Source organism: Phyllopteryx taeniolatus, chromosome 17 (assembly GCF_024500385.1).
Source record: "Phyllopteryx taeniolatus isolate TA_2022b chromosome 17, UOR_Ptae_1.2, whole genome shotgun sequence".
Lineage (NCBI taxonomy): Eukaryota > Metazoa > Chordata > Actinopteri > Syngnathiformes > Syngnathidae > Phyllopteryx > Phyllopteryx taeniolatus.
Window position 1 is genome coordinate 13,310,978 of NC_084518.1, and position 21,043 is coordinate 13,332,020.

General features: G+C 39.3%; 1 protein-coding gene across 3 annotated transcripts in view; it reads left to right on the forward strand.

The window, feature by feature from the left end:
• Positions 1 to 16,319, forward strand: part of gabra6b (gamma-aminobutyric acid type A receptor subunit alpha6b) — a 51,726-nt gene extending 35,407 nt beyond the window's left edge. Inside the window, exons 10-11 of one of the 3 annotated variants that reach the window (XR_009785113.1) lie at positions 14,483 to 14,639; positions 14,726 to 16,319. Coding sequence is in view for 2 of the 3 variants with exons in the window: in XM_061751430.1 (XP_061607414.1) it covers positions 14,483 to 14,588 (106 nt within the window). In the remaining variant the exon portion in view is untranslated. Of the gene's footprint in view, positions 1 to 4,522; positions 9,176 to 14,482 lie in introns of those variants that run through there. The other 2 variants (XM_061751430.1, XM_061751432.1) reach the window with 2 other exon arrangements.
• Positions 16,320 to 21,043: the final 4,724 nt, after the last annotated feature.

The window sequence follows — 21,043 nt, forward strand, 5'->3', positions numbered from 1 at the left end:
CTTTACACAGCGGAATAGTGTTTAACACGTCTGTCCCACAGCCGGGACATCCGGGTTCATGTTTCCTTTGAAACATCTCTGTGGAGTTTACAGTTTGACTCATTTGCTTATTCATTTCCCAATTTTATTTTTATTTTTATCCCATTTACTCCAGCGTCTCCACCTTGGGAGATGCGTTCGGTCTGCCCACAGTGATGTCATCCTGAAGTTTCCCCTGGCCTGGGGGGACTCTGCAAAATGTGAAGAGTCCCCACCAGTCTACCCCAGTTGTGGTGGTCTCTGTGGTGGCGTGCTCTGTGGTTGCGGGCTGTGGCACCTCTCGGTATGGATGGCTCCCAGAGACTGTCTTTCATCACCTGGCTCCTCTATACAGTATTAGTCAATAGGTGCTGTGTTTGTGTATACGTGTGGGTTTGTGTGTTCTGTATATTTTATATTTTCTGCTCTTTTCATTGTCTTTTTTATCTCTGTGAAGCACTTGGGTTGCATTTTTTAAATTATGAAAAGTGCTATATAAATAAAATTTGATTGAATGATTTGATGGATAAAGACTCCAAATTGCTCGTTAGTGTAAATGGGAGTGTGAATGGTTGTTTGTCTGTATGATTGGGTGGTGAATGGTCCGGGGTGTACTTCGACCTCAGCTGATAGGCTCCGGTTCATCCACAACCCAAATGTGGACAAGTGTTATAGAAAATGGATGGATGAATATTCCACTGTTGCCATATACAGTAAGACGTTGGCATTTCTCGACAGTGCCACCCACACTGTTGAGCCTCTGACCCTAACCACCCGGACCCTTCCATTAAGCACAAGCAGACTAAAAGCATATAACAGACCCTTTTTTTCCCCATCTTCTTTTTGTATGTTTGGCTCTATTAGTATAGGCCCTCCTGCAGGGATGAGCTGGACCAGAAGAGTCCCGTCTGTTTGTGTGAGAGTGTGTTCAGGTGGATTTATGTATGTGTTTGTGTGTGTGTGTGTGTGTGTGTGTGTGTGTGTGTGTCTACTCCTACTTGCGGGGATAAAAGCGAACAAGTGTGTAAATGTGCCGTGGCAGCAGCAGTGGCGCCGACTGACTGGAGGCTACTTTCCTGAATAGCGCCATTCAGAGGGGGACGTGAAGGAAACAATTTTGCTGAAAACACTTCCTTCCATGAAGGGCCACAGCTGGTGGATGCACTGGTGGCTGGATGGTGTGTGGGTGTCTGTGTGTGCTTATGTCCTCTTTATTATCCATCAGTGCCAGGCTTAAGGAGAAGAATAAACATCTCACTGTTGTTGTACTGAAATCAAAATCACTAAATGCTGCTTCCAAGTCCATCCTTTTCTTTGTGAAGTGTGGAGTTGAAGCCACAACTTAGCCATAATTTTCATTCCATTCCAGGCCATTCACACAGACAGCCATCAAATGGGATACAACCAGCGATAGCTATTATTTTCCCTTCGCCACGTGGACCCCCAGGGAATAGTTGCATCCTCCCGGGTGTCTCTGGTTCTCTCTGCATGTGTGTGTTTGTGATGCACGGCTTCATTTCTCACGAGCGCAGTTCACGCTTAAGTGGAGAACGGCCGACTTTTGCTAATTCAAAGAGGATACCGCGGTCAGTCGCTTTCTCTTTTTCTGACTTTCACACGCGCTGCCATCCCTTGGTTGTTCCCATGTCGAAGTGTCCCGCTCAAGCCAAGTGGCATCGAGGTCTATCTGTAGGACTGTATCTGTATCTGTATTGTGGACCGTGCATGTGCAATGTTTTAAGCCATCTGGTCATTTGACTCAATTCACTTAGGTACTGCAGCAGCATCCACTAAAGAGGACAGATTGCTTAACCCAGAGGTCAAACGTTCAAGAATTAGTCCCTCGTCTGACGTCAATGCACATTAAATTGGGATTAATCAGTTGCAATGGAGTCCCTTACTGAAAAAGAATGGATTTACAATAGACCCTCAAAAGATGAACACTCCATAGGTCACACAATTTGAAATTTTTGGGAAAAGTACACCTTAAAGTTGCGGTCCACTCAAACACGGGTGTATTTAATGTTTAAAGACAGTGATTCATTGCTGTGTTTTGGCCTTTCAACCACATGCAAGTGGCGTTAAAGGAGACATATCGTGAAAAACTGATTTTTGGACAGCTTGCAAATACAGCAGCTCGTTTGTTTATGATGGAAGTCTGTTACGACAACGGTGACGTAACCCAAATTTGTACGGAAATTACCCTAAACACAGTTGGAAACTCATTATCGCAGTAAAGATTTGTACAAGAAAAACTTCTCGGCCATGAATATGAAACATCCATCCAGCCATCCATTTTCTGAGCCGCTTCTCCTCACTAGGGTCGCGGGCGTGCTGGAGCCTATCCCAGCTATCATCGGGCAGGAGGCGGGGTACACCCTGAACTGGTTGGAATATGAAACAATCAAATGCAAAACAGTAATTATGATGGTAACTGAGCGTGCCTTCTTTCTCAACTGTTGGTGACCTCGACATGTCATATGATGGGAACTGTGTGAACCATGGACCCTCTATACATATTAGGGTTTCTGGATTGCCTGCAAACCCATCAAGTGTGAATTTATACAACCAGGTACATTTCATTTCTCTGAGCTGTCGGTGTCACAAAATGAATCAGGAAGCAGGCTTTTCAAATTCTGGCCCCAAATGTGATGTCACAGTAAAAAATAAAAATAAAATACCGTTTATCTTATTTTTATTTTCATTTTCATTTTTTTTAATTTAATGTATTAGCATGGTATGACTGAAGAAAGACCACATTTATTTTTAATCTGGGTTTGGCTTGCTTCTTTGGGTTTTGTTTGAATTTGGCACATACTGTTTATAGTGAAGGCGGTCACAGTGACAGACATGCATACAATCATATGAAAGCACTTTTTAATTGGCGCCAATACTGAAACTGCAGCAGCCTGGTTAGTTAGTTACATTTATATATATATATATAGTTACAGTTATATATGAAGTTACAGTTCTGGCTCCGAGGTTGACCAAACTTTATCCACTAAACAATACGACTAAAAGCACAAAGCGGCGGAAAAAAAGGATTTTCGCCAGCAGCCACGTGAGATTGGAAAGTGAAAATATCTCCAGGCGATGTCAGCTTCCTCCTGCTCTGACATGTCAGGAGGAGGAATGAGGAGGAGGTGTGAGATACACAGCAAAAGTTTTCAGACAAAGCTTCCAGCAGCCAATGCTGGTAGCAGTGGAACTGAAAAAAAAAAGTTTATTTCCGAATTTGGCCTGTAGTGAGCAGGTGCTGTTACATCATTCTAAAGAAGTGAGGGTATGTTGGCACATGTGGCTGATGGAAATGGTGTGGATGTTGCATCTTGGACTTGGAAAACTATTATTAAAGTTGGACCTTTCCATAGAGGTTGCTGAAAATACAAAACCAGCCCAATTTGCACGCACCTTCTTATTCGATAACATGAGGAAATGTACCCAAACTTTAAACTGGTGCTGCATATAGTAATTAATAGAAATGTATAGGAAGTTTGCAGTATTGTTGGTAACATTAACTAGATTCAAACAGCCAAAATGCAAACGTATGATTCAAATGTAGATTAGACTGCAGTATTTCGCTAGGTGGGGACCATAGGGAATATATATATATATATATATATATATATATATATATATATATATATATATATATATATATATATATATTAATAATTCAACAGGCATGTTTTATGCTATTTAATAAAAGTCACTGATTCAAGTTTTAATCACAAATATCATGGCAACCCCCCATTTCCAATGGTAACTTCCAATGTGGTAAAATTTGGAATTACAGAACAACATTTGTCTTGAAAGTCATACAAAAAGCTATTAATATTTAAAACATTTTTGAAAATTAAAACGTTGCTTTAAAATTGTCTGTTATGTTGTTAAAGGCTTTATGGTGGCAACAGTTTGACTCTGGAATGTATTTTTTTCTGTTATTATAAATATTATTATTATATATATATTTTTTAATTATTATTATTATTTGAAGTTTCCCAGCTTCCCATAATGAGTTACTCTCTAGATCAGTTTGATAATGCAACCATGTAACCAAAAAGTGCAACAATGTAACCAAAAAAAAAAAAAAATTGTCAGGGAATATTACTGCAGAACCCAGAACGTTCTGGGAACCAAACATTGTTAGAAGGGCTAGCAGTTGTGACATATTCAAAATGTATTACCTTAAACACTGCGATTGGCTGGAAATCAGTTCAGGGTGTACCCCGCCTCCTGCCCGATGATGGCTGGGATAGGCTCCAGCATGCCCACGACCCTAGTGAGGAGAAGCGGCTCAGAAAATGGATGGATGGATGGATGGATGACAGAAGGATCAAACTAGTGCCCCCTATTAATCAGCCGCCACTAGTATTTGGAGTATTTTTTAGGTGATATTTGGTGTAAAAAGTTTGAGAACCACTGGTCGAGATAACATATTCCCATGCACCCAAATCCTTGTTTTTAAACCTAACATTGTGCTTTTGCTCTGTTTGGTTCCCAGGGACACCGTCTGAACCCGGAGAACGTGGACATCACACAGATGCAACTGCAGAGACACACATATCATGTATACAAGAGTGTGGCCCAATGATAGCACTGGTCTCATCAACCGTTCATTGTGTGTGTGTGTGATGCATGGTGAGAAAGTCTCTAATGATGCATCATTGCACTGTATGTCTTTTTAGGTTTGCTTTAATAAAAAAAAAAGTGTCTTTAGAGTAGATGCTATTGCCAACTTGAGCCCAGTGTGCAATAGCTTCATCTATTGTATGTCTCCTTAGGACATTAAAAACTCCTTTATCCAAATCAGTTAGGGACTATGGATTGATGTTCACTGGTAGCAAGGCTGGGGAGCAGCAGGCTCTGCTTAACTTTTGTCATGCATGTCCAGACTCTGAAATTCTACATGTGTTTTCATACATTCACCTCCCTTTGTCTTTTATTTATTTATTTGATTTTTAGATGGAATGAGTGTACACCACTCGATGGACAGACTTATCCTCTTCAATTATCACTTCACACTCAATCGCATCATTTCCCCGTGCGGGTAAAGAGGACTTGAGGAAACATCTTCAAAATAAAACATTTTCAAGTGGCGTGCTACCACGGATGCTTTGCACAAATGCAAAACGGCAGTATTCCATCCACCTGGTAGATCATTTTTCGGGGAGGACACTGACCATTTTTGGATTTTAACTACAACAAGGTCAAGCTACGAATAGGTATCCAATGGTAAATTACTGCTGGGTGTTAAGTTATTTAACCATAACTAATGCAACTTATTTTATTTAAAAAAACCTGCTGGTGGTCAAATTTAAAGGTGGACAAGATATTTATCAGTTTCAGAAGGGTTGAAAGGAAATAACAACAGTCAAGAAGAAAGTTAAAGTCTTAAACACGACTTCCAAAACAGAGTTGCATTCGGTGGCTGCGGAAACACAGGATTAGGCCAAAAGTGTTTCCAGAATTGCTCTTTTTAACTTTATTCATAATATACAGTATAAAGGTACATTCATGCATTTTATATTCCGCTTGTCTTTATCAGAGCCACGGGTGAGCTGGAGCATACCCCACCTGACTTCAGGCAAGAGGTGGGATATACCCTGGCCTGGTTGCCAGTCAATCATGGTAGTTACATTATCAAACATTTCTTACAATAAAATAAAAAAGCTTGGATAAATGTGTTGGTTAATGTATAAAATAATGTCTTGTGATTGACCAGTCCAATGAGTAGTATGCCTTTCAACTGATGTCTGCTGGGATAGGATCCAACTCCCTGCAACCCTGAACAGAATATGGGTTAAATAAAATGGATGGATGGATGTATACAATACATTGTTTGCCTTATATGTCTCAAAATAAGATGTTGCTTTATTTCTATTAAATGTTTTCTATGGGTGTGGCAAAAGGCTAGCATTCATTAGTCATTTGTGTAATACATTCTTAAAACCTTAGAAAAGGTGGTGAATCACTAGTTTCAAGGTAGAAATGTAGTCATGATTATAATAGTAACGATTGTGACTGGAGGTCGCTAAAATCGGTGAATGAATCAAATTGCTCTTCATATTACTACAAAAACTGAGTGATAAGTAGTTTTGAAATCAGAAGTCAAGGATAGTAGTTTGTTCAGCTATTGTTCAAGTTACTGTAAAAAGGGGTTTGGCAACAATAAATTCTTCCATACATACGACAATTTGAAATTTTGGAATAGATTTGAGCAACAATCATGGAAGTTGACACATATGATTAGTTTTCACGGGTATACATAAAAGTTTGTGGTGGTCCAGATCTGGCCCCCGGGCCTTGAGTTTGACACCTGTGCTGTAGTGGCAGTGTTTTGAACTTTGAAGCCTTCAGTTGATTTTGTTTTGGTTGTGAAAGATTATGGTCCCAAAAACGTAGACTACCTTAATATACTGAATGAGCAGGTTATTCCATCTGTGTATTTATTTCTTCCTGACGATGCATGCATTGAACCCAAATGTAGAAAATTTGAGGTTCTGCTTTCAAAACTGTCTCACAACAACTATGGATGGTAATAAATGTTGTAACATTGCACACAATGATCAATACAATGCCACGGTGAATGCATGCAGTGATTTTTGGGGGGCTGGAAGTGTATGATAATAAAGACTTCTATTGAATATGTCAGAAACTAAATGGAAAAAAAGGACAGAAAGCACATTACTGTTCACACGCTAAGGCTTCTTTGTACCTAAGCAACAGCGTATGTACACTTGAGAAAATGATGATTGTCATTCCTCTTGAAAAATGTATCCAATTATCACACTTTTTTTCATGAAGTAAAGAGTGTTCGCCAGTACTTAATTATGAAGACAGCTTCTGGCTTATTGTTCTCATTTAACGACGGGCAAAAAATAGAAACCTCAACCCGGAATCATCAATTATCCAGGATGCCAAAACACGTTTGTTAGTAATCCACTTGTGTGGATTATGCATAGTTTACAGCTAAGCGGTAACATGTTGTGTTGTCTAAATATACGCCACCTCACCACATCCATCATCCTGTAGCTTTTTCTCATTAAAAGTGTCTCCTATTAACAAAGGCACTTTTTAAAATGACAACCAACTCCCTTAAAGCTATGTCCCAAAAGATACAATATATCCATTGCAACTGATATATTGTAGGCTGGTTATTAATAACTGTATAGAAATACTTATATATATACTTTATATATGATTTGAAACATAGATGTTTATGATTACTTCAACAACTAACAATGATAATAACCATAACAAACACTATAATCATCATCATCATAATTTAATATTTTTAATCAAATTTTTAGCTGTACAAATGAATGTATGAGGAATATGTGGTGTCTACTGTGTAAATGAAAGTATGAATGATAAAAATACATTTATGTATCCTTAGTTCTTCTTTTACTTCTTTATTTGATGAGTCCAGTCTTGAAATGCATAGCAAATGTTGTTGTATGTTATGAATACAATGACAATAAAGTAATCTAATCATAATTTTAATCATAATAAAAATGTTATGAATATAATTAATTACTTTCTATTTTTGATTTAATTTAGTATAATTTTTTTTTTAAAGGATTTGTACTTACTTCTAATATAAAATAATATAATTTTAATAAATTAACATACATATGAAATATTAACTTCCATCCATCCATCCATTTTCTGTACCGCTTATCCACACTAGGGTCGCGGGCATGCTGGAACCTATCCCAGCTATTTTCGGGCGAGAGGCGGGGTACACCCTGAACTGGTCGCCAGCCAATCGCAGGGCACATATAAACAAAGAACCTTTCGCACTCACATTCACACCTACGGGCAATTTAGAGTCTTCAATCAACCTACCACGCATGTTTTTGGGATGTGGGAGGAAAGCGGAGTACCCGGACAAAACCGACACAGGCATGGGGAGAACATGCAAACTCCACACAGGCGGGGCCGGGATTTCAACCTCGGTATATACATATTAACTTATGACTTATTATTTATTTATTTGTTTAATACTAATAAAATAGATAAACTATATTGTGTATGAACATGGTAGTAATGCATCCATCTATAATATTATTATTATTATTATTATTACTACTACTATTAGTAGTATTATAATTATAATAATAATACAATGTTTTTTGTCAATTATCATTGTATTTTTAATTATTATTTTTTACATTTTGACAATTTTTTAATTTACATATTTATATTTATTTTTTACTTCATTTAAAATATTTGGTGTTGTATTTATTTAATTTTGTTACAGTGGAATTTGTAGGGGCACCAGTTTGGCAGTTCTCAATGAGGCTGTATCATAATGCATGATGAAAATGTTTTATTCGAACCCTAACCCTAACTCAGAACACTAAACTAAAGCAAACTTCAACCTCCAAGACTTTGCCATGGCCTGTCATTACATCTAATATGTCTGACATTTAAAAACAACTAATGTAAATTGATGGCATTCTTGAAAGCATTTTATTCCTCTGCGAAAGTAATTCTTCTCCATTTTACTGCCCTCCTCTTCGCTTTTGTTAGCGGGTCGAACTAAGGAGACAATTTAAACCGCTTGTCCTCTCGATGCTAATGGATGCTGCTGGCATTTTGATCTCCCACCTCAAGCACAACAAAACGTCAGAAAAACAGAAGGGAGGAGTGTGTGCGTGTGTGTGTAAGTGTGTAGGTGTCTGTCGGTTTGTTTGTGAGCGTGTGTGATTGTGTGTGCGCACGTGATTGTATTTGTCCATCCATCCATCCATCCAATTTCTGAGTCGCTTATCCTCACTCGGTTCGCGGGGATTGAATTTGTTTTGTTTTGAATGTAGGAATATGTAGTCAACGAGCTATTGGACGTGCCCTCTGAAAGCACATCTGGGACGAGCACACTTGCACGACCTAAAGACTTTTTTTGTGCTCGCTAGGATTGTTGAATATAAAGTTTTACGAAGTTCTTTAAATAAAGAGAAATGCTACGAAGGACACTTACCATTCTGGCATGGATGCTTTTTTTTTTCATAAAATTTCTTTCAGTCAGTGTTATCACAATTACTATTTTTGATTTTGTCTCTTTGGTTTTCCAAGAAATCGTGGACACTAATGACTCTGCTTTAACGTGTCTAGGTAATTGCAGTATTTGTATTAAAACAGTGGAACCCTGCTTGAGAATGAGCTGCACTTTAATAACTGCAGTGGAACTGTTTTCATTGAGTCACCACACACATTTTTGCTTTAGGCAGCTCCCTTTTTTTCTCCACAGCATTGGAAAAAACAATTTGTAGTCCCTATTGAATGAACGTTTCCCCACAAGAATGTTCAATAAAGTCAACATTATTTTGCTCTCCCAGTTTGTATAAAAACTGCACCAATGTCAGAAGAAAGTGCTGCAGTAGATTTAAAAGTTTCTCTTCCTATTGGGAGCTCAGTCATTGCCAGGAGTTAAAGACAGAAACGATAACTTGAACAAGAATCAACTAAAATGTTGTGAAAATATGGATAAATAATTGGGTAGAGGAGTTTTTCTTTCAAATGTTCCTCCTTTCTACCATCTAAATGGTAGAGTGCTGTCCATTTCCTATTAGCTACGGCTCGCCGCACGCTGCAGCAACGTGGCCAAAAACGTTTTGAGACGACACCAAGCTGTGCCAATAAAGTATATACAGCATTGTGTTGTACATTTCATATGTACCTGTGGCTAGAAAACGAAGCGCGGTGAGTCACTTTCGTCGAAATGCAAGGGTGCAGTCGTGAATGGAGCGATCGAACATTGCCAACAACCTCTCAAAATATTCACTCCTAATTCTCTAATTTGCTCTTCTTTGTGGGCATCCACTTCTTTCTTGACAATCGCACCATAATTTTGTGGTTCAATAAAAGATAATAAAGTACAGCATGTTGGATGTTGAGCTTCAAAGGGTCACGCTTTCTCCTTTACAGCGGTTGATTTACAGTGCCCAGTCATTTGGTGCGCGGCAAAGAGTCGATGGTCCACTTCAGTCGCATACGGCCACGTTGCCCCATGTGTGTGATGGGCCTAATAAACCGACAAACATGATTTTGTCACTTTTGTTAGAGCAATAAACATTCCGACTTCTAGCAATAGAACTGTTACCCCCTCCACTAGAAAGTAGATGGTACAGTCCTGTCGGTCTCCATACATCGTTCTTAATGAACCATTAGCTAGCCTGTTAGCTACCTTACTAACATACAAACACAAATATGGCATTCGCATATTTTTTCCCCACTTTTGTGAGAATAATTTGAGATGGACGTGTTTCAAGCCCCATTACAAAGCATACAGTGTAACCCCGTCCATCGACATTCATCATTCTCAATGAACCAGGATGTAGCCAACAGACGGACATAAGTGTTTTTTTTTCCTTCACTTCTGTTAACTTTTTTTTCCGTTGCCTTTGGTGTTTGAGTCATAATGGAACAATCCCACCCCACCCCAGAATGCAAATGGTAGTGTCTTGGTCGTCTATTACGAACATCATTCGCCATGGACCAGGAAGTAGCCTGCTCGCCATCAAAGACACAGAAAAATGCATATATATATTGATATTCTCATTTTGATTAGCGATGGAACGGTTCCCCTGCACTGGAAAGCAAATAGTAGTCGAGTCCATCTACATCCATCATTTTCCATGAATCCGACATAAAAACCAAACACACCATTCAATTGTATTATGATACACCTATTTGTATTTTTTCTGCTCTTTCTGTAACACCCTAAGATGCCACAACATGGCACCAAAGCCCTGTCTAATAGAAAAGTAGTAACTGGTGTTAAGGAAGTATGTTAAAGTGATACAACTAGACTGTAAGGTCTTTGTATCCGGGATGACCCTTGGTATTAAAGTTTAGACTGGGTTGTGAGTAGAGGTTATCGCGCTTCTTCTCTGCATGAGCATGTACACAAGGACTGCTGTTGTATTTTTCAAATTCAAATCTTCTGCAAGACATTTATCAGGGTATTCTTGTAAGATTGGTTTTAAATTATATTAAGGTGTTTTAGGATAATAGTCTTTGGTACATGTATGGTTTAGACTAGAAATATAGTCAATTATTAACCTTTTGGAGGCTTAATTACTCAGTGTTTTTTTGCTATTCACACAGTACGGTTTGGTCGGTTTGGTTTACTGTAATTTGTTCTCTCTACAGAGCGTTCGAATCATGATGGAACCCCTAGGACGAACAGTACTGAATCTTGCCCCATAACCAGTGCATCCATCTAGTATCAATTATTGTTACTTAATACAAATGAGAAAAATTAATGATCGATACACAGAAAATCTGATTAATACACTTGCAAAACTGTAGAACAAAAAGTGGCACTGCAATAACACACCAGCTTAGTAATTGTTTTTACATAATAAACAGTCCAACAAAATATGCATGCGACTACACGTGCACGCTGATGCATGCACACACTCACACACACACACACATGCTGCATGGCACACTAAGAGCATGTGTGTTTTAATTCACACAATCTATTGTGCTTCAATCCAATTTATCTCTAACTTCCTGTTTGTTTGGAACATACTGGCATGCATTTGCTGGCCTCTCTCAGTCTGGGTCACAAAAGTTTAGAGTGCCACCTATTGGTAGTGCACAGCCACCTCTCCAACAGCCATCTCGTCATCTCGCATCCCATCCCACACTGATGCATGGTGGCACTCAAAGACTCCTACACACTGACTCACCATATGTTTTTTTATTTATTTTATTTTTGGGGGAGTGCATAGAAAGGATACCAAACACATTTACACATGCAAAGGTGCTGACATGAAGAAGGGGGCGTACACAATTAATTTATGTAAAACAAAATGCACTTTTCTATAGTACTTGTCGTCATTATGGTTGCAGGTGAGCTGGAGCATATCACAGTTGAGGTGGGGTAGACTGGACTAGTTGCCAATCAATCACCGCAGGGAACATACAGGTAGACAAACAACCATTCAAACTCTCATTTACTAGGGACAATTTAGATAGATTATTCAATTACTATAACATGCATTATCTTTATAAAATATGTAATGCATAATGTTTTTGGAATGAGAGAGGACAGGGAGAGCATGCAAACTCTACTCAGGATGGCCGGAGCTGACATTCGAACCTCTCGACTATGAAGCAGATGTGTTAACCACTAGTTCACCATGCTGGCCTTTTTCATTCTTTCCTATATGTTAATTCATATTTAATTAGAAGATAACAAAACTCTCCAGTCCCCTCAAAATACTAGTATAATTTGTTTATCATTTCTACATCTACAGTGCTAGTCACGTTATGCCTTACAAAGTTTTACAAACACATTTGCAAGGTGTGTGGAGACGAATAAACCTTAAAAGCCACACTTTACACCCAACCTCAGTGACCGTTAGTGAGAAACTATCAGTACTACTTACTGCTGGGCCTGTGATAACTGAGCAACACTTTAAATTCAACCTTCAGGCTTGGCGGTGGTGAGAAACAACTTGTGTGATACTTGTGTGGGAAGTGGAGAAAGAAAAAATAATAATAAAGGTGTCTATCACCTTTGACTCTCACCCCTGGAGAATGATACGGAATGAAGACGCCTACGCGACAGCAGCCATTAAACTCCTCCGCTTTTTAAGTATGGCAGAGAGAAGAATTCAGGGCCAGCGTGTAGCCATGAACTACACTTTGTCTACGATCGACGCCATTGTAACTGCATTTGTTCATTTAAATGTCAGCTTTAGCGTCCGATACGTCAACCTAGAGAGCTCAGTGAGAGCATTGATAGGATTAACTCCACGAGAGTGTTTTGCTTCTTCTTGAACTGGTTTTGTGATACCAACCACAAAAGGGGCAAAGAGTCATGATAACCATAAAATGGGAACTTGAACTAAAGGTCTGGCTCCTCATTTCAATATAAGCAATGCAGTGAATTACATACAAAAAATGTTATTGTACCAATTAGATGTTAATAAAAAATACTTACGTACACAATACATTAACTACAAAATTAATTCAGCAATATCTACAAAATGCCAGTAGGTGACAGAATCGATTTGCAAACAAATTCCTGTTCCTTTGCCAGGTGCCTTCACCGAGTGGTTTTGGTGTAATTTAGTTTTATTATACAGTAGTTAACATGTTCCATTACCATTGCAAGTAAAATGATGAGGACAGTTTGAGTTCGGGCCAAATTAATTCCATTTGTTTAATAATAATAATAATAATTATAATAATAATAATAATTACGGCTGGGTGAGTACTGATGGCAGGTATTGGTATCGGGCGATACCTACATTCTTTCAAGGTATCAAGTACTCGTGAAGGCTGCCGATACCAGCCACTGATACTTCAGGCGAAAAAATCGAACATTGATCAAATCTTCCTTGCAAGTAGTTGGTGCTACACTGCAGCAGTTTTACACATCGGTGAATCATCAAGTGTGTCACAAAAATAAAAGGGCTTTGTTCTCAATCATTATAAAATTTTATGTATCAAAAGTGGTAGTGGTATCGGTAATTAGTATCGGTATCAGTAAGTACTCAAGAGTGAATACTTGTACTGGTATCGGTCTTAAAAAAAAAGTGGTATTGAAAATCCCTAAATGATAATAATAGATTTAATTTACAGGTGCCTTTCTGGGCACTCAAGGATACCATACAAAGATAAAGAAAATAATCAATACAATAAAAATAAGAAAGAGGATAAAACATCAGTCAAAATTGCAAATTATATGAGCAGTGGTGAGCTAACATAAATGGCTGAATAAGTAGTCTTAATACAAGTATATTTTGATTCTAGATTTGAAGTGGCTCACTGAATCGGTATTATGTACTGGAGGATAGTGACAATTCAATCACTACTCTGTATTGATTAAAACATAAGTACATCCATCCATCCATTTTCTGTACCACAAGGATCACGGGCGTGCTGGAGACATTCTGCTCAATAACAGAAGATGGTGAGAATAAGATAATGTAAACGAGGAAAATAAAGTGAGAAGTAGTTTTTATTAAATCCTAGGACTATACTACATTCATGACAAAATATGATGTCTGTGAGTGGCTGGCACCCAGTCCAGCATTTACCTCTCACCCCAAAGTCAGCTTGGATATGGGCCAGCCCACCCACGACCATAAAGAGGACAACCGCTATAGAAAATGGAAAGATGGAAAATATGATGCAAGGATCAAGTAAGACTGCTTTAGTCTTCAGTTTATTATGAGCCTTTTTAAAAAACAATTTGTTTAGAGGGGTGGGAGGTGTTATAAGTGTGTCTTTGAGGTTCTCAAGCAGTCATATAAAGCCCAAGTCAAAGTGATACATGCAGTATGTAAGTGGTTGCTCAAGAAGACAAAAAAAGAAACAAAACAAAGACTACATCTCCTCCCCATCAGTGACTCCCAAACACAACTCAATGGTGTTTTATTTGGCCCAGGATGCTCCGGTTGTCCGTCATTTAATTCGTTTATATCTTCTTCCCCAGTGAAGGATGTAATGGAGTGTCCTGCACTCACATCTCCTGTTCCATTTGGCGGCGACAGTGTGACAATGCTGAAGGGCTTTCAGTTTCTGCGAAGTATCAATCGTAACATTTCAGCAGCTGAATATATACCATACTTAATAAGAAGAGAAGATCTAAGGTAGGTTATGTGCAGTGAAAGGCCATGCTGAAAATATACTGTATATTTCCTGCTTAATTTGACGAGGAACTTCCTGTTCCGATTAGACCTACACTGAGGGCCTGTTTAAAAATAACCACACGGAATCAGTGACAAATGACCTCCTTCCACACACGCTGACACTCGGCGCACTCAGAACCCCAAAAGTGAGTATGTTTAATAGAAGACGAACAGCTGATATTAATAAGAAAATGTATTAATCATGTGCCGCATATTATTACAATATTTTGCTTTTGTTTTAAATTCGGAAGAACACTCATGCACCTCTGAAAGTGGCATGTATCCAAAATAGTCACACATGGCACAGAGAAATCTTAGGAAGGTTCATTATTTTGATTTCACTACTGGCGGGTATAACACCATAAAATCATAGGAGTCCAGAAAGTGTTACAGCTGCACATTCAATAATGTTACCCTTCATACCTCGTCCATATAAACCCACCCACTTTCAGATTCAGTTTGGCACACGGTTTTTGCATTTCCACTGCCAAAAATTGTGGTTTCCCAAAACAACTTTTTTTTCCCCATCAAGTTGTAAAGGTTGCCAAAATTACTAAAATTCTCACATTTTCATTGCCAAGAGTGGTGAAAGGTGCTAAAGTAAATGATATTTCTAGATGTCAATGGTGCAAAAGTGTGGAGGTTTTCTTGGTGTTGAGGCAAAAAGGTGGAGGACCCAAATGCAGGAGCCTCGGAGCCTAAAAATGTTATTTAATTTAAAAAATGAAATAGGGAAAAAAAAGCACGTGGAATAATAAAGAAATACATTGTTCAAAAAACAAGATTCAAAGTAACAAACAAACGCAGGGAATTATTAACCACAAAAGAAAACATGACTAGACTAACTTTACTAACGCAACAATATTAATGAACAGACAGACTGAAAGAAACCAGGGAATTAAATACAAGCTAACTGAAGAAACAACGAGGCACACCTGGACAAGACACGATTGGCTGGAGGGAGCTGATCCCAGATTATCGCACTACTCGTCACTTTAAACCGCATACACTCCTTGAAGTCTCAGCGCCCTTTGCACAATGGTCATTCTTCTTCTTCTTCTTCTTTTCCTTTCGGCTTGTCCCGTTAGGGGTCGCCACAGTGCGTCATCCTTTTCCATGAGAGCCTATCTCCTGCATCCTCCTCTCGAACACCAACTGCCATCATGTCTTCCCTCACGACATCCATCAACCTTCTCTTTGGTCTTCCTCTAGCTCTCTTGCCTGGCAGCTCCATCGTCATCATCCTTCTACCAATATACTCACTCTCTCTCCTCTGGACGTGTCCAAACCATTGAAGTCTGCTCTCTCTAACTTTGTCTCCAAAACATCGAACCTTGGCTGTCCCTCTGATGAGCTCATTTCTAATTGTATCCAACCTGGTCACTCCGAGAGCGAACCTCAACATCTTCATTTCCGCCACCTCCAGCTCTGCTTCCTGTTTTCTCTTCAGTGCCACTGTCTCTAATCCATACATCATGGCTGGCCTATCATTGCACCGGACTATTGCAATATTAGTCATTCGAACTGCTCTAAGTGCTAGAGGACTCTGCATCTTTTTGCAAATTGTTTTTTGTCAATGTCTTTATGTCTCCAAAGTGTTCTGTAAATTGACTGTCTGTTGTACTAGAGCGGCTCCAACTACCGGAGACAAATTCCTTGTGTGTTTTGGACATACTTGGCAAATAAAGATGATTCTGATTCTGATTCTGATTCTGATTGATAGACACAAGGAACAGGGCTAACGAGAACAAGTGGAAACGAAAACCTGACGACCAAGACAGCACATGAATACGGGTCACAATAAAACAAGACATAACATGAAACAAAACTAAATATAAGATAAACCACAAAAACACAGATTATGAATATGAATATATATTTTTTCATTTCCAGTGTTAAAAGTGATGACTCAATCAATCATGGGTATTTGGTCTAAGTTATATTATAAAACAATGTGTAGGGTAAAAAATAACAAGTGGAGTTGCCTTTTCATTGTAACAAGTGCTGAATGGAACCAAAATAAATATTATTTTTTGCATTTTCACTGTCTAAAGTTGAGAAAGGTATCAAAATAACTTTTTTTTTTTTCATTCCTGCTGTCAAAACATATTTACCAAATTAACGGATGTGTTTGCATGGCCAAAAATCTTTGAAGGTTGCCAAAATAATTGATATTTACGCATTTGCATGAATTGAAGTGATACTGACAGTATCAAGGAAAACTAAGATTAATATAATATTATTATGACTTTTACAGACTTTTCAATGCTCTCGTATTAGTAAAGGGCTTGTATTGGATCTCATTAGCTGCAGGTGTTGTTTTGGCCAGTGACTTTTTGTAAACATGGTGCAAAGAGGAAAACTAATTTATTCCAAACAGGCAGACTCACATTGTGTACACTTTAGCTCCGCTTGTCCGCAAACCCCTGACATTGCGGTAAAAGCATGAAAAAAGAGAAGAAAAAAATTCACATTCATAGTGAGGATTAGCACAGTGGGGGGAGAGTGACACAGGGTGGAGACAGGGAAAGCCAATCTGTACCTAAAGGAGCCATGGCTATTAAGCAGCTTGCTGTGACCTCAACATGGAGATTATAGTGCAGATACAGAGTAGTGTTGTGCAGATGTGCTCGCAGATTAATCCACATAACATGGACGTAAGAATTATGTTGGTGGCCAAACTATTATGCTATACAGTATATAGTTTAACCAGAGGAATAGGGCATGCTGAGCTATAACACACATATCACCTAACCTGGTTACTAACATGACGTAAAATTATTTCTGGCGACTGTACGTGGCACCTTGATTTTTGAATTAAACGTCCCAAGCCAGGCTGTTTGTCAGCATGCAGTCAAGGGGAATATAATTTTTACGGCCAGGAGGTAGTGTCTTCTGCCTTTATGGTGTCAATGCTTTTCCAATTAAAGCTTGGCATTTTGGAATATTATAAAGCAGGCAGGTTGACACTACAAAGGGCATTGACCAGTCAAGGAAGAAACCCACTTAAACAGTTTGTAATGTTCTACAGTGGCAGGATACACAATAAAGAGAACGCAAATAACCCAGCTGACTATTGCCAGCCAATGTCGAGGCACTTATAGATAAACAACTATTCACACTCACACCTATGGACAATTTAGAGCAGGGGTGTCAAACTCTTTTTTGTCGCGGGCCACATCGCAGTTATGGTTCCACTTGGAGGGCCGTTCTGGCTGCAAACCCATATGATTGCCTCATATTATTACATATACACAAATTAATGGAAAATTACTTTTGAAATCAGAAGCCAGAAAAAACTATTTGTGCTACTATTTATTTTAAAAGTTGGGTTGGTAACAAAAAAATGCTTGCAATATCTCAATATTTTTAAGTGAAGGCGATTTGCAATTTTGCTATTTTAGCAAGAAACACAAAGTCGATGCACATAAAATGACGTGGCGGGCCGGATCTGCCCCCCGGGCCACCAGTTTGACACCTGTGATTTAGAGTGTTCAATTAACCTAACATACACGTTTTTGGAATGTGGGAGGAAGCCGGAGTTTCCAGAGAAATAAATTGGACAAAAGAAATACTACACTCTGGACTGGTCGCCACTCAATCACAGCGCACATATAGGGACAGGTGACCTTTGACACTCACATTCAAACCAGCTCTGAATGGGAATTGCGCCCATGCTGCCGGCACGGAGGTCAGGCAACAGAACCGAACAATTCACCTTTGAAATTTCCTTCAATATTGTTTTTTTTTTTTTTTTCACTCCAATTGTGGCCACTTTGCATATGTTAAAATGAAGATTATTGACACGCTTAATGCTATAGAGAAGGATTATATGTTAATGAGGACCTTATGAGACATCCCCAGGGTTTTGTTTACATACTACATGCGTGCATTTATGTTGATAGCTACTGTACGATGAGTCAGCGTAAACATAGTTCTGTTGGACGCTCCTGAAATGGAGCTAGATTTAAAGGGGAACTGGAGGGATGCATACATATTTGACCCGAAGAAGGTCAACTCCACATCGCCATGGTAACCTAGCAGAAGAAATCAGCTGGACCATCTGTTCTTCAGCCAACTTTGAGTTGAGTTCCTCCTACACCTCCATGGATTAAAAAAACAGCAATCTGTTTCTTCACTTCAAATAACAAATACACACAGGATGGACCACTGTAAAGAAAAATACTATATATTTATTAGGGCTGTCCATTGATTACAATTTATTAGCGCAAATTAATTGCACATTTTGTATCTGTTTGAGATGTACAATAAAAGGATATTTTTCAAATTTTTAATACTCTTATTTACATATAAATGGAAAAAAATACTTACCTTACACAATTATATTTATTATTACAACAAATGTGTTACATCTGTCGTAAAGAAATTCCATCCGACCATCCATTTTCTGAGCCGCTTCTCCTCACTAGGGTCGCGGGCGTGCTGGAGCCTATCCCAGCTATCATCGGGCAGGGTACACCCTGAACTGGTTGCCAGCCAATCGCAGGGCACATAGAAACAAACAACCATTCACACTCACATTCACACCTACGGGCAATTTAGAGTTGCCAATTAACCTACCATGCATGTTTTTTGGGATGTTGTAGGAAACCGGAGTGCCCGGAGAAAACCCATGCAGGCACGGGGAGAACATGCAAACTCCACACAGGCGGGGCCGGGGATTGCCACCGTGCCGCCGTAAAGAAATTCCTAATAAGGGAATAATACATGATATAAAATGTTGCCATCACTGGCAAGTGCGCAGCAATGCAGACTGTGTTGCTTGGTTGGCACAAATGAGCCCCCAAAATGTTTCTTGCTTTCTTTAAAAAAAAAAAAAAGGCAAACTGTCTCAATTACAATGCAGATTTCAAAACTCTAAACGAGATGACTTGTCGAGTCATGCAGTTCAAGGCTGGGAGACACCGAACTTCCCTGCCGCACTGCCAAGCGTGGACCGCAGGGAGCACCTGCCAGCTCCCCAAAGCTACCATTTTGGGTGTGGGGCACTTTACGAACGAGGCTCTGTTGGGAAGGAATTGCGGTGCGAGCTTTCCCTGACCAAGCATTGCCACTGCCACGGCAAACCTGCACTTGAAGTGCGTCTCTTTCTCTTTGCTTCCTTTTCCTGCAAACCATCCCTCATTAGCGCGCTTGCCAACCCCCGGAAGCTCGACCCGCCTGCCTGAATTGGTCAACACACGTAAATCAAACTTGCGGTCTACTAAAGTACAGATTAGTGCATATTTGTGTTTATATTAACGAGAGCAGGAATCCCCAACTATATGTATTGTCATCCCATGCTCGCTCCCAACCTCACATCACAACTCAATTTCCTTTGCCAGTGTTCGTCTGTACTTTGTTTGTTTTGTGTTTTTCTGTATTGCTTCCCTGGAGATTCCCCATGTTAGACCCTTAAATATTCCATAAAAATCACTACCTGCATTGTGGTGTGTGTTTGGGTTCGAGGAACGAAATCTCTGGCCGTCGATAACGCTTATCAAAACTTCAGAAAGTGTAGCAACCTTCAGATTACGAGACCGACATAAAGTTTTCACGCCACGTTCCCTAAATTTTGTCCACATAAAAAGTGACTTGGTGCCCCTTTTATGAGATAAAATAGCTTGATTTATAACGCTGTAATTTGAAAGTAGGTCGTTTCGACCTCATTCTCCTAGATTAATTACATATTTATTTAACCTATATACGCTATATATGTGTATGTATATATATATATATATATATATATATATATATATAATCCATCCATCCATTTTCTTTACCGCTTATCCTCACTAGGGTCGCGGGCTGGTGGATCCTATCCCATATATATATATATATATATATATATATATATATATATATATATATATATATATATATACATCCCAAAAACATGCATGCTAGGTTAATTGACGACTCTAAATTGCCCGTGTGAATGTGAGTGTGAATGGTTGTTTGTTTGTATGTGCCCTGTGATTGGCTGGCAACCAGTTCAGGTTGTACCCCGCCTCCTGCCCGATGTTAGCTGGGATAGGCTCCAGCACGCCCGCTCAGAAAATGGATGGATATATATATCCATCCATCCATTTTCTGAGCCGCTTCTCCTCACTAGGGTCGCGGGCGTGCCGGAGCCTATCCCAGCTGTCATCGGGCAGGAGGCGGGGTACACCCTGAACTGATTGCCAGCCAATCGCAGGGATATATATATATATATCCCGCCTGTGTGGAGTTTGCATGTTCTCCCCGTGCCTGCGTGGGTTTTCTCCGGGCACTCCGGTTTCCTCCCACATCCCAAAAACATGCCTCAATTGGAGACTCTAAATTGCCCGTAGGCATGACTGTGAGTGCGAATGGTCGTTTGT